General features: G+C 54.6%; 1 protein-coding gene across 2 annotated transcripts in view; it reads left to right on the top strand.

The window, feature by feature from the left end:
- Positions 1 to 4686: 4686 nt before the first annotated feature.
- The window catches only part of SMARCD3 (SWI/SNF related, matrix associated, actin dependent regulator of chromatin, subfamily d, member 3), a 38329-nt gene continuing 28525 nt past the window's right edge, over positions 4687 to 14490 (top strand). The window contains exons 1-2 of one of the 2 annotated variants that reach the window (XM_034965275.2): positions 4687 to 4891; positions 6713 to 6850. In XM_034965275.2, the coding sequence (XP_034821166.1) occupies positions 6812 to 6850 (39 nt within the window). In that variant the 5' untranslated portion in view covers positions 4687 to 4891; positions 6713 to 6811. Of the gene's footprint in view, positions 4892 to 6710; positions 6851 to 14490 lie in introns of those variants that run through there. The other variant, XM_008967959.4, reaches the window with a different exon arrangement.

Below are 14490 nucleotides of genomic sequence, written 5' to 3'. Positions count from 1 at the left end.
TGTAAATGTGAATAATAATGTCCACCCTGCAGGGCCATTGGAAGATCAAACACTTGCCACAGAGCCCAACAGGTGGTGGGTGAATAAACACTCTTTCCATCCTTCTAGCATGTTTTCCCTTTTTTTTTTTTTTTCTTTGAGATGGAGTCTTATGCTGTCGCCCAGGCTGGAGTGCAGTGGCACTCGGCTGACCGCAACCTCCACCTCCCGGATTCAAGCGATTGTCCTGCCTCAGCCTCCCGAGTGGCTGGGATTACAGACACGTGCCACCATGCCGCACTAATTTTTGTATTTTTAGTAGAGGAGGGGTTTCGCCATGTTGGCCGGGCTGGTTTCAAACGCCTGACCTCAGGTGATCTGCCCGCCTCAGCCTCCCACAGTGCTGGGATTACAGGCATGAACCACTGCGCCAAGCCTTCACTTATTATTTTTTTTAAACTTGGTAGAATACACATAACATACAATTTACCATCTTCACTGTTTTAAGTGTACAGATCAGTGGCACTGAAGAAATTCACAGTGCTGTGCAGCCACCACTGCCATCCACCCACAGAATGCTCCTCATCCTGTGAAACTGAAGCTCGGTGTCCTCATTGCACTGTTACCCCCCCTCCCCCAGCCCCTGGCATGTCCCATTCTACTATCTCTCCTCTGGCATTTGGCCTGGCCTCTGTGACGGCACTAGCCCCTTCTAGCTGGTGTTGCCAGTTGTTTAGAAGTCTTAATTCCCCCGTAGGTCAAGCGGCATCTCATTCATCCTCACCCCTATTACCGAGGCACATGTTGATAACAGAGGTTCGAGAGGAAAAATGCAAAATGAATGAGAGAATGAGCAGAGAGATGGTCACGTGTGGGTTCATGGTTAAAGGCACATAGCTGTGCGTCTGATTTTATGTAGCAGGTGCTCAGAATATATTGAAAGTCTAAATGATGATACGAGTGGTTTTTGTAAATGTTTAGTTATTTTTTGAATAGGTGAAATATTTGAAATTCAAAAATGTACAAAAGAATACACAGTGGAAAGTCAGTCTTCCCCCAACCCAGTCCTCCAGCCTCACCGGAGGCAACCACTCTGCCCAGTTTCTTCTGCATTTTTCTGGAGGAGTGTACACACACCACATGTGCACACACTCACATGTGTGCATGCACATGTTCACACAGCACATGCTCACACACTCACATGTGGAAGCATGCTTTATGTACTGTTTGCACATCTTGCTTTTTCTCATTTGACAGATCTTTGGGATCCTTCTAAGATCAGTATATGGACAGTTTCCCCATTGTCTGATAGCACTCATTGAATGATAAATTTATCCTGTCACCGTTTACAGCTGTCACAGGATTTATGTCATCTGTCACCTGTTGATGACCATGCAGGCCATTTCTGAATTCTTGCTATACAAGCCGTGCTGCAGTGAGCAGCCTCGGACGCTCACGAATGACTGAATGACTGAATGCCTGAACGTGACCCCTAACCCTATAGCCCAGTCTAACCCCTGCCTGGTCTCCCTGGTCCCCAAAGCACCCCACCCTCCCAGGACTCCCACCTGCACCCACCACGGCTTGTGATCTTCCTCTTACTCCATGCCAGGCACTGTGCTAGGCCCTAGAGTGTTCAGGCTGATGGGCCCCAGTCCTGTCCTCACAGAGGCACAGCTCAGAGGGAGAGATAAATGAGGAAAGAGATATTTAGAAATCAGGTTTGAGTGCTGGGATAGACCTGCCGCCCTAAATTTATGTCCCTCCCCTGACACCTGGGGAGGCACAGACTTATCCTTGATAACCTTATCCCCAGTCCAGGCTCTCAGGGCCAAGGAGGAGAAAGGGAGGCTGTGGGGTGTGGGGCCAGGGTCAGAGGGGACCGAATGCCCATCTGGCTGCTCTGCCCTGCACCACCCGGGCCAGGCCTGTCTGTCTGATGCTGCCTGTGCCCATCGACTCCCCACTGTGTCTTGGCTGCCTGCTCTCCTTCTGGGCCCGCTCTGCCAATCCCCATGACAGGACCCTGCCACCTCACTGCCCTCCTCACTTTTGAAACTAACTACCTGTCTCATTGGAAGGGCTTTTCCACCCTTATTCTGCGAAGTTAACAGCTGGTGACAGTGGGAGGGGAAGGCAGCATTAAGGCCATTCAGATGGTGGGGAGAGGGCAGACACTGCCTATACACAGGTTATCCTCGGCCCAAGGGAGTGAAGCCAGCGCTGACCTCCGGGCACCAGGGGCTGGGTCCCAGGAAGCCTTTCAAGCTGCACCAAAACCCACCATGCAGAAGCTCTCAGCCTCTCCCACTTCACTGGACAATGCTCTCCCCACTCAAAATACCCACCCCACCTCTCCCTTCCCTGCCACACCTGCTGTCCAAGCACTGCCTCCAGGTTTGTTTCCTGGGGTTATAAGACACTGCACCTCCAAAAACCCCTCATTCAAAGGGAAGTGTCCCCAGGAAGGACAGCAGGGACTCCTCCTTACCATGGACTCAGACCTCTTCATGAAAACGGGTAGAAGAATCGGTTTTGATGAAGGGCATTAAGTAAGCAAATGTGGTTAAAATGTCCATAGCGGGTCCTTTGAGTAGCCAGAGGTGTAAGAGTGCCTGGGGTAAGGTTCCTGAAGGTAGAAACACAGGTGCTGGGGGAAGGGGCGTGGGAAGGCTGAGAACGTCTTCCTTGGGCCAAGCCAGAGTCAGTTTCCTTCCTGTTTGATGTCAGCGTGTTTTAAAAGGGGAGTAAAAGCACAAATCATAACAGCCAGATGATGGAAGCATCCCAAGTGTCCCACAGTAAATGAATGGACAAACAACGGTGCAGTGGCTCCAGCCTGTAAACCCAGCACTTCGGGAGGCCGAGCTGGGTGGATCGCCTGAGCTCAAGAGTTCGAGACCACACTGGGCAACATGGCGAAACCCCATCACTACAAAAAATACAAAAACTAGCCTGGTGTGGTGGTGTGCACCTGTAGTCCCACTACTTAGGAGGCTGAGGCTACAGGATTGCTTTAGCCCAGGAGTCCGAGGCTGCAGTGAGCCTAGATCATGCCACTGCACTCCAGCATGGGCGACAGAGTAAGATCCCGTCTCTAATACAATAACAACAACAGGGGTGTATACACACAGTGGAATACATTTCGGCCTTAAAAAGGAAGAAAATCCTGACTCGTGTTACAATGTGGATGAACCTTGAAGACATTGTGTGAAGTAAAATAAGCCAGCCACAAAGGCATTATATGAGGTACATGGAGTAGTCAAATTTATAGACAGAAAGTAGAATGTGGTTGCCAGGGGACGGGAAGGGGGAAGGGGGAGTTGTTGTTAGATGGATACAGAGTTCCAGTTTGGGATGATGGAAAGAGTTCTGGAGACTGGTTGCGCAACAATGTGAAATACTTTACAAAACCTAACATACGCTGCAAAATGGCTAAGATGGTAAATTTTACATTATTTTATCACAATTAAAAATTTAAAACATGCCGGGTGCGGTGGTTTACGCCTGTAATCCCAGCACTTTGGGAGGTCGAGGCGGGCAGATCACCTGAGGTCAGGAGTTCGAGACCAGCCTAGCCAACATGGTGAAACCCCGTCTCTACTAAAAATACAAAAATTAGCCAGGCATGGTGGCAGGTGCCCGTAATCCCAGCTACTTGGGAGGCTGAGGCAAGAGAATCTCTTGAACCCAGGAGGCAGAGGTTGCAGTGAGCCGAGATCGCGCCATCGCATTCCAGCCTGGGGGACAAGAGCAAGACTTCATCTCAAAAAAAAAAAATTAAAAAAATAAAACAGAAATATTTTCAGATGAAGGGAGGATAGGAAGATACCAGAAAGGGAAGGGGTGGAAAAGCTCTGTCTCTGCCTTGGGCCTGCCCATAACAGAGACAAAACCAGGCAGTGCAGAGCCCAGACCCCAAAATACTCCTAGTGTTGAGGGTGTGACCTGGCCTGGGGAGAGGCTGGATATCTGCGGGGGCAGAGGCGGGAACCTGAGGGAGAAGGACCTGACCTTGACCTCAGCCTCAGACCATGGGTCCCTGCTGCCTGCCTGCCTCCTACTGGGGGCCTGCCAGGCCCACCTGACCCCAAATGCTTGGCAGGCTCCCTGCCCGCTGGCTGCTTAGGGAGGTGCTCCCACTTCCCCCGCCGTTGCCTGAGCTCTCTAGGGCTCCTTCACTCTGCAGGTAAGCTGGGGTCGCCCTCTGTGCTGGGCACTGTGGTAGCTCAGCCGTGTGAGGCGGGGCCCTGGAAGAGCCCATGAGATGGCCAGAGCTGGGCTTGTCTGGCTGGAAGCTGGGAATAGGCTTCTCCAAGCTGCCAGATTTAAGTATTGAGTACATAAAAGGAGAAGATTGGCATTAGTGAGAACATCGCCCTGAGGCTTGATGGACCCAAAGCCTCCCAGGGTGTGTGCGTTTTGAGGGGGTGGGGGGTGCACATGGGTGTCCGGGACCTCGTCTAGGTAATGTCTGCAGCCACATAGGATGATCTGACTGAATCTGTGTGAGCACAACTGTTTGTGTGCCTGTGTGTGCGCGCCCACGTGCATGCGCGTGTGTGGTCCTAGTGTAGGTGATGTCTGCGGCCACACAGGATGCTGACTGCGTGTGTGACTCGTGGGCGTGCAGATGCAAGCACAGACCTACGACACATCTGTGTACAGGCTGAAGATCACAACGGGTCTGGCCAGGGCCCGCCGAGGGCCTCCGAGCTGGCGAGCACACCGACGGCTGGATGGGGCGACGCTTCCTGCTCCGGTCCCTAACTCATTATTAAGCTCCTCGCTCTTTGCAGACGCTCCCTGCGCCTCCCCCGCTCCGGGCTGCAGCGGCGCAGGCGCCGGGCCGAGCCGAGCGCCGAGCGGGGAGCGGGCGGCCGCGCTCCGGGCCGGGGTCCCGGGGGAGCAGGTGAGCGACCCGCGCCGCGCGGCCCCCACGGCCCTTGGCGAAGGCGCCTCCCGGCCGCGCTGCGCCGGCGCCCCCGCCTTCCCTGCCTGGCAGTCTCTGCTTGCCTCTGTTGGCATCCTCCTCCTCCTCCTCCCCCCTGCCTGGCATCCCCCTCCTCCCCCTGCCTGGCATCCCTTCTCCTCCCTGCCTGGCATCCCTTCTCCCCCTGCCTGGCTTCCCCCTCCTCCCCCTGCCTGGCTTCCCTTCTCCCACTGCCAGGCATCCCCCCTCCTTCTCCTGCCTGGCACCTTCTCCTCACCTGGCACTTCCCCTCCTCCCTACCTGGCATCCCCTTCTCCCTTCCTGGCATCTTCCTCCCCTCCTCCTTTCCAGGTATCTCCCCCCACTCCTGACTCTTTCCGTCCCCCCGCCTGGCACCTCCCTCCACCCCCACCCCAACCTCGTACCTCTTCCTCCTACCCCTTCCTTGCACCTCTTCCCTGACTGGCAGACTCCCATTCAGCCCCTCTGTGACACCACCTCCTCCCCATCGCTGCCTGGCATCTTCCCCTCCTTCCCTCTCCAGTACCTTCCTATCCTCCCTCCACCTGCATCTCCCCTCCTTCCCTCGTCTGGCACCCTCCTGCCTGGCACCTTCCCCTCCTCCCCCTGTCTGGCACCACCTCCTCCCATTGCCTGTCACCTCCCCCCTGCCGAGCACTTTCTCAACCTGCTCCTGCCTGGCATGCTCTGCTTCCTACTCCCCCTGTCTGGCACCTTCCCTCCTTCCCCTGCCTGGCATCCTCTCCCTCCTTCCCCTACCTAGCACCTTCCCATCATTCCCCTGCCTGGCACCTTCTCTGTCTCCACTTGGCCACCGTCTTCCCTGGATACCCCTCTCCTATTCAGGTTGTCCCTCTGTCCCCCACCTTCCTGCAGGGCACCTCCCCCCACCCTGGACTGGTAGCCCCTCCCCTACCGCATCTTCCTCTCCTCATCCTCCCCTCCCACTCTGTCTCCCGGACCCCACCAGCTCTCCCATCCCCAGCACTCCCTGTCTCCAGCCGCCTCCTTCCTCATCCCCTTTCCTCCCAACCCTGCTCAGGATTGATCCATGGGCAGCAGCCCCTTTTGCTCACATGGCTTAACCAGACCCTGAGCCACTCCCAAGCCCCACCTCTGTCACCCACACCCCGCTCCTACAGCACTGCTCTCTTCTTAGCTCCCATGCCCCACCGTCTGCTCAGGGACTTCAGTTCATAAGTTGGGTCCTAACCCAACGAGCTGGAGGCCTTCCTGCTCTTCCAGCAAGGAAGGAAGCAGGGCAGGACAGGACAGAGCAGGTACTAGCAGGGACCAGGAGGGAGGCGCCTAGGCCAGCTGGTAGTCATGGAGCAGGCTGACTACCTGCCTGCCACCTCTGGAGTCCCTCCATGCCCCTGGGCTCCAGGGCCATCCCAGTTACCATCCTGACCTGCCCTCTGGCCTTTGCCTCCAATGCCCAGCTCTCTCCCTCCAACCATTGCCACACCCCCAAAACTGGCCTCTCCAGTCAGGGCTTGGGCTCTGCCTGGGGTCCCTGCTCTGTCTTTCAAGTTCTTTGTCCCTCAGGACCCTGGGGCCGGTCTCTGTCTGCTTCCCACACATACTGCTCCCACCTGCGCCCTGCCTTGTGCCACCCCAGCCCCAGCTGGCCCATGCTGGTTGCCTCCATCCTAGGCCCTTTTTCCTGCAGTGTCCTGGCTTCCTCAGACCTCCACTCCGGGGAGTTTGGCTTCTTCGCAGCTTCCCGAGGCCTCCTTGAATCTACTTTGGGGCTCAGGGTCTGACCTCTCCTTTCAGATCCTCAGAATGGCCCTTGGTGCTGCAGGCGCGGTGGGCTCCGGGCCCAGGCACCGAGGGGGCACTGGATGACTCTCCAGGTGCAGGACCCTGCCGTCTATGACTCCAGGTCTTCAGCACCCACCCACCGTGGTACAGGTAGGTGCTTCCTCCCCTGCCAGCCCAGGAGCAGAAGCTCTGGGGCCCCATGGCGAGTCGGCCAGCTCTCGGCTCCTGCTCCCACCATATGGCCCCCTCCCGGCATTTCTGCCCCCAGCTGGACTCCTTAGTGCCCATGGCAGGGCCTCTCTGTCCCTCTCCCCACCCCTGCTGACACCTGTCATTAATGTCCTTCCCTCCATTCCACACTCCCTTTCCTGCGTGTCCTGTCACCTCCTGGTGTCCTTAGGTCCTGCCTCTCAAAGCCTTTCTGAGCCAGGGACAAGCTAGCCTGAAACCAAGTTTTGGGTTCATGTAAGCATGGTCTGGGCTCTGGCATGCTCTACTTCCTCCCCACCTAGACAGCCAGACAACACCCCATCTCCTCTCACTGCGTACATGAAAAAGCATGCACATACGTGCACATGCTCACATGCACACACACCACATGCTCTCTGCGAGCTGGAAGGAACCTGCTGATTCCTTGGCACAACTTGTGCTCAGAAACCTCTAAAAACCCTGCAGGGCCCCAGGCAGGGTTCCGCTTGTGGCAGGAGGGAGGTGGCAGCCGTCTACTGCACAGCCCGCAGTGGGAGCCAACCCTGCCCTGCCCCAGGCGGACCTCTAGCTCTGATGCATTCTGGGCCATTGCTTGCTTGTAGGGCCTTCCTAAGCCTCCTCCCCAAGGAGTGAGAGGAAGATGGTCTGCATTTGTCCGCATCAGTCCCCACTTGTCCAGAAGGACACACTGAGGCTTTGGGCAGAAAAGCCACCTGCCCCAGAGCCCCAGCTGGCATGGTAAGGGGTCGGAACTGAAGTCTGGTCTGAGCTCTGCCTGCCCAGCCCCACCCATCATCATGCTGGCTGGCCTCACTGGTGGGAGGCACCTGGCAACAGGGTGGGTACTGGCAGGGCCTCAAGGTATGTGGAGCCCAGTCCCTGTCCTCAGGGCCTGCGGCCTTGGAGAGCAGCCTTGACAATTGGGCACAAAGGGCCACAGACCACACAGGCCTCAGAGCACTGAGGAGGGAGACATCAGGAAAGTCCTGGAAAGGTGCAACTGGAAATGGCCCAGAGGAGCCTGAGGCTCGGGGAGGCCTGGGGCTGTGGGCAGAATGAGAGTGCTTTCTCTGCTTCTCCTTCCTCAGAAGTGGGCAGAGGAACTCATCCTCCTGCCAGGCTGCTCTGAAGGCCAGGGACAGCCCCGTTCCCCTTCAAACTCCCCCAGTGCCCCTCCTCCTCCAGTGAGGTGCAGGCCCAGGGCAAAATGGGGCAGGGCACCAGCTGCTGGGGAAGCTGGCCTGGCCCAGAGGATCCAAGCCACACAGGGCAGCAGCAGGCGCCAGTCACCTGGTACCCATCACCAAGGAAACACACCTGGTGGCGGCATGCCCAGCCCCACACCTGAAGCCCCAGTCCACCTACAGGAAAGTCAAGGCCTCCAAGCAAACATCCCACCCTCATCCCCAACACCTCCCCAGCACCTGAGGTGAACTGGGGACTGGTTGCTCAGTTTGTGGTGGTTGGTGTTATAGCTGAAATTCATAAAGAAAAGGTGAGAACTAGTATATTAAACCAAGCACTCTACAGTTCTGGGGTGTCTGAGGGTAGAGGCCAGGTTGAACGGGGGGCAGGCTGATGGGAGGCAGCTAAGCTTCCTGGAGGGGTGCACCTGAAGTGGTCCCCCACGTGGAGAGTCCTCCTAATATTTGACATGCCCTTCGTTAGGCCCTAAGGGGCTCCCCAGCAGCAGTCGGAGGGAGCCTTGGGCTGTTCCAGACCTTTCCTGAAGGGTCACTGCAGGATGGGCACAGGGGAAGGAGGGCAGAGGAGGCCTGTGAAGATTGGAGCTGGAGCCCTGGGGCAGTAGGTCCATCCTAGTGACACCTGGCCCCAGAGTGACCCTGGCCGTGAGTCAGAAGCCCCAGCTCCAAGAGTGACAAGGTGGTGGAAGTTTGGCATCTTATCTCGGAGTCGCATTCACATGCAATCGGCGGTGTGCGTTGCAGGCTCTTGACAGCCAGGCAGGCACTTGGGCATTTGGATGCTGACAGGCCCTGGTGCTGGTGCCTAGGCGTCCGTCCTCACCCCAAAACTGGCGGTGTGACTGCAAGTGAGTGCTCATGATTAGTGACAATTAAGTGGTGGAGATAATGAGCTAGAGGTGTCACCGGGAGGAGGCTGAGCCACCCATCGGGGATGAGTGGACTTCCCTCAGCTGTGGCTGGACTCCTAACCATCTGGAATTGCTGTACCAGAGGGGCCAAGCTGAGGCCACCGCCTGCCTCTGACGGGTACTTGGCTGAGGGACATCTTGTAGGGACCATTGCTGTGTCCCCCTGTGCTCCTTGCTAATGAGGGGTGTGGGAATCCTTGGTGACTCATAAAGGACCGTAGAGGAGGGCTGATCACTTCAGCCAGGCCCACATTTTGGGATAGCGCGTTCGGTTTCTTGACTTTCCAAGCTGTGACACCGATTCTTGGCACTCTACACTTACTTCCAGGGATTTGAGAACGTGCCTCATGAGCGTGTGCCCCACACAGGCCTCCTACTGGAATTTACAAACTTGGACCATCTCCCATGTGAACCTTTTTCCCAGACTGAAGATCATTCTGGGAAAATGCCCTAGAGTGAGGGACACTGTGCCATAAGGGAAGGAGAGGAAGGCACAAGGAGGTGTTCTTATGCTCCTCCTCATCCTGAAAAGGGTTTCAGGTAGTTTGCAAAGATACATATAGTGAGGAAACTGAGACAGAGATAAAGTAGAGAAAACATGGTGTTGCCTAGGATGTGGCTACTGCACCAAATGCAAACCGTGAGGCCCAGAGACCCCGATGCCAGCAGAGAAGCAAGCAGTTACATGATTTACACTGTGCATGAGATAAAAATCAAACAACTTGCTCAAATCACGTGATTTCTGGTCCCGAGCCACTGGGAGGTCTCTCCTGTATGAGGAAATGAAGGGGATACCATGTGACAAAGTTACGCAATGTTCTCAACAGTGTCACAACTGCTTCCTAAGGGCTAAGGCAAGGACCAACACAATACTCCCCAGCCATAAACCTATTGGTAATATTGCTTAACCCAAACTTAAAATTTGGAGCAACTAGAGGAATGCATTGCTACCTTCAGGAAATACCCTCTTTCTCTTTTGTAAGAGACAGAGTCTCACACTGTTGCTCAGGCTGGAGTGCAGTGGTGTGATCATGGCTCACTGCAGCCTCGAACTCCTGGGCTCAGGCGATCCTGCTTTAGCCTCCTGAGTAACTGGGACTACAAGTGTAAGCCACAATGCCCCCTAGCTTTTGTTTGTTTTGTTTTTATTTTAGTAGAGATGAGGTCTCACTGTATTTCCTAGGCTGGTCTCAAATTCCTGGGCTCAAGCAATCCTCCCACTTCAGCCTCCCAAAGTGTTGGGAGGCATGAGCCATCGAGCCTGGCCAGGAAATACTCTCTATATTGATATTTACAACAATGTTTCTGATAAATATCAGGCAGCAGGAAGGTTTATTTAAAATTGGAAATTAAGTACAGAGTCACATTCTCCAGGTAGGGGTAATATCCTTATAGGAAATAAAGAGCTCCTTAAGCACACAGGCCCCACAGGTGAGTTTGGGTATGAGGAGGGACCAGTCCTGGTCTTTCCCCACAGGTCCTGAACCCATGGAAAAACAGGCACAGGCATCAGTTAACTTAAGTGCAAGGAAAGTCGAGCTGAAGAGAGGCTTGAACCTGAGGCCCAAGTGTAGAAGGCAGGTCCTACTCCCTAACCTGGGTTTGCTTACCTGGGCATGGGAACAGAAGGAGATGATCTGTGTCCTAAAACAGACTCGTCTAGAAGAGGAACGCTGGCCACAGGGTAAGCAGCCTTGCCTTCAGCACCTTCACCCCACCCGCCCGGGAAAGGGATTGTGCGGCTGGTGCAGGCCCTCACCACCTCATCAGACAAAGCCTCCTCCCGCAGGGAAGAAGGGTGGGGAGAGGGCCAGGGTCATTCCGGTATCTCCTCTCCTGGGAATACAGTACATGTTTCCTTGTGAACACATGAAGACAAGGGAGTAGGGCCCCTCTGCAGTGGGGTGGATGGGCCACATTGCTAAACAGTGATATTGAGGCTCAGGTCCAGACCTGAAGTGACCAAGTCCACCCCCTTTCTTACCTCTCCATTGGAACAACTGCCACATCCTTTTATTTGATTTTATTTCCTAGATAAGTGTCAATTCCATCTGCTTCTGATTTCCCACGTCACTGCCCTGGTCCACACACTGTGATCTTCTGCCCCCATCTGAGTGCCGCATACTCAGCCTTGTCCCTGCATCAGACCCCAGCCCAGCACAGTAACCAGAATGGGCTTCCTAAACACAAATCTGATTTGTTCCGCCTTCCACTTCTAATGGCTTCATTCTTGTGCCCTCACTCAGGGCCCTCACACATGCTGTTCCCTGCACCTCCGACACCCTTCCCAGCTCCCTTCACCTGGCTAACTGCACTCATCCTTGAAGCCTCCACGTCAGTTCCACCTCTTCCAGGGAGGCTTTCTCCCACCCGGCTTGGGCGTGAAGGCCGACCCACTATCTTCTGTCTTGCAGCACCTACCAAAGTGGCTAATACTGAGTTGCAGGGCTCCTTAAAGGCATGGCTGCATCTGTCTTGTTCCACACAGTACAGAGAAGTATTTCTTGAATGAATGAGCAAATGTGTGAGGCAGTGGACAGAGAGGGGGTGGCTCTACGGCTGATTCTAAAATGAGCCCCAGATCCCTCTTGGTGCTGTCAGCCTCACCTTCTCTACACCACCACGATGCAAGAGTGGGCCTTCCTTGCCTGCCAACCTTGTCCTGCTGTTGCCTGAGCTGCCCCGTGCCCCGCGTCTCCCTCCTGTAACTCCGTGGTTGGAGGAGTGCTCCAGGCTCATTCCCTCTTCAGTTATTCCTGTGGTGAGGGAGAATGTCACTCCCTCTGACCTTGGGTTTGCCTTTTGGAGTTGCAGGGAGAAACCCCTTTCTCCCTCCAAGCCATCTGACCACCTTTCAACATTTGGAGGCAGCTTTCGCACAGGCTCTGTCTCCGCTTGGAACATCCAGCTCTGGCTCTTTCAAATATTCACAGCCTTTGTGCCCCCTGGGGAGCGCTGAAGACCCCCCAAGGCCATGGCCCACACTTGGAGCCACCTGTGCCTGTGCTAGGAGGTGAGCTCTCCCTTTCCAGCCAGGCAGATGGGGAAGGGGTACTCAGTTTTCTGAGTGACATGTCTCATCTGTAGAATGGGACATCAAGCCCTTCTATAAAGAAGCAATGGTGATGGCGGACCTTCTGCACAATGCCTGCGTTCACCGAGCGCCCCTCGCCACTGCAAGTGTTCACGTGGGATGCTGAGCGCTGTCCCTGTTCCAGGTGTCATCTGTGGACCCCAGAGCACCATCTAATGCCACCAATGCCTCCCTTGGTTGCAGGTCCCAGCCTGCCATTCATGCTGCCCGCATACGCCACTGGCGACCACCCAGACACCCAGAAGTCCATTCTTCCTGTTCCATATCTGTCAGCCCCAACATGGAGCTATCTTAGCTTTAGCCCATCTTTCCAGCCCACAGCTCCCATCCAGCCTGATGCAGTCTGCAGGTGTGAAAGGCCTGTCTTCTTTGCCTTTCATAAAGTTTTTAATTGGAAAAAAGAAAAAGTGAGCCAGCAGGGCGCAGGAGAGAGCCCTGTGGTCCCTGGAGATGGCTCAGGGTGGGCTGGCAGCTGAATCCACAGCAGGGGACTGGAGGGTGCGTAGGCTTGAAGGAGGTGCTAGTGGGTGGGAAGGTGTCCCCTGTGGGGGCCTAAGTAGATGCAAGAGAAGCTGAGCTCCAGCTTCAGGTCTACAGCACCCACTCCACTCTGCCCAGCAGGAAGCAGCACTGTGCTTTTGCCTTTTCCTGCCTCAGTTTCCCTTCTAACTCCCCCTTCACCATCACCTCACTTGCATCTTACCCAGGCCTCTTCCTTCAGAAGAAAAGTCTGTCTTTGAGACACTTTAGATCCATTCAGTGGGCAGGGATGTCTCCCCCCGCCACCTGCCATCACAGCCCCCACCTCAGATTCAAGAGCAGCTGCCACAAACACAGTGACCTGCAGGAAGTGAAAGAGTGAAGTGACTGGGGGCAGAGTAATAGCAGCCAGTAAAGACTGAGGGATCATTGTGGGCTTTGAGAACTATTTCAAGAATTTTAGGCCAGTCGCAGTGGTTCATGCCTGTAATCTCAGCACTTTGGGAGGCCAAGGCAGGAAGATCGCCTGAAGCCAGGAGTTCAAGACCAGCCTGGGCAACAAAGCGAGACCTCATCTCTACATTAAAAAAAAAGAGAGAGAGAATTTTATGTGGTTTAATTTATCCTAACCACAACACTATAAGGTAAGTGCTGTTATAATCATCATCACTCCAGATAAGGAAACTGAGGCACAGGGCATGAAGGAACTTTCCCAGTGGTCAGGGCAAGAGTCCCAACTGGGGTCTCTCCACCACATTTAGCCCTCAGAAATTTGCTGTGCCCAAACCTCAGGGGCCCTCACAGGGACAAGACAGCCACCCCTTTATTCAGGGTCTCAACCCATCCCCTCCTCTTTTGCCCCCAGCACTGAGGCTCAAGGTCAAAGGCCATTTATCATCTCACACACAGCCTGTTCCACTCATTGACTTTCACTGCTGTGTCTAGGGTCATTTGAGTTTGTAACCCCTAAAATAGGGAATGGGGAGGAGATGTGGCAAATCGGAGGGCTCTCGCCCCTCTGAAAAGGGGCAGCCCCTCCTCAGCTCCACCGATTGTCTCTAAGTGGACTGGTGGTCTGGTCTTGCCAAATTTCTCATTTTTTAAGAGATTCTGGAAATCTGGCTTTGATGTGAAATCTCTCAGTCTTTAAGGTTGGTGCCTAATTAAAGTGTTTAGGACACAGTGAGGGCTGAGCAAAACCTATCTGCCCTGCCCAGTTCGTAACACTTACCTTGAGCTTTCCTTGCCTGCCACTTGTCCCCTGTCCTCCCTTCTATCCCCCAGCCCAGAAAACAAACCAGCATTTCTCCCTGAGAACTCAGGGCCCCCAGTTTGAGAAACACTGCATTAAGAATTGCTGTCACTTCATTTATTTATTTATTTATTTATGAGACAGGATCTCAGCTCCGTCACCTAGGCTGGAGTACAGTGGTGCAATCATGGCTCACTGCAGCCTCAACCTCCTGGGCTCAGGCAGTTCTCCCACCTCAGTGCCCCAAGTAGCTGGAACTACAGGTGTGCACCACCATACCCGGCTAATATATTTAAATTTTAGTAGAGAGGAGTCTTGCTATCTTGCCCAGGCTGGTCTCAAACTCTTGGGCTCAAGCAATCCGCCCACCTCAGCTTCCCAGAGTGCTGGAATTACAGGCTTGGGCCACTGCACCTGGCCTGCTGTCACTTCAATTGGCTTCTTGTCAACAATGAAATTATAAACAAAATGCAGAGTCTTTTCAAAAACTTGAGGACCCTCCCCCTAGAACAGATCTGAATCCCAGTTTGAGAAGCAGTGGTCATAAATCCTCATGATGGCTGCCAATGGGAAGGGCAGGGGCTGTTGTACAATCCCTCTCAACTTGTCTGTGTCTTAAACCTGGAGTACCAACCCCT

The sequence above is a fragment of the Pan paniscus genome, chromosome 6 (genome assembly GCF_029289425.2).
Source record: "Pan paniscus chromosome 6, NHGRI_mPanPan1-v2.0_pri, whole genome shotgun sequence".
In the NCBI taxonomy this organism is placed as follows: Eukaryota; Metazoa; Chordata; class Mammalia; order Primates; family Hominidae; genus Pan; species Pan paniscus.
The sequence above is the reverse complement of the archived record's forward strand: the minus strand, read 5'-3'. Positions and strand labels throughout refer to the sequence as shown.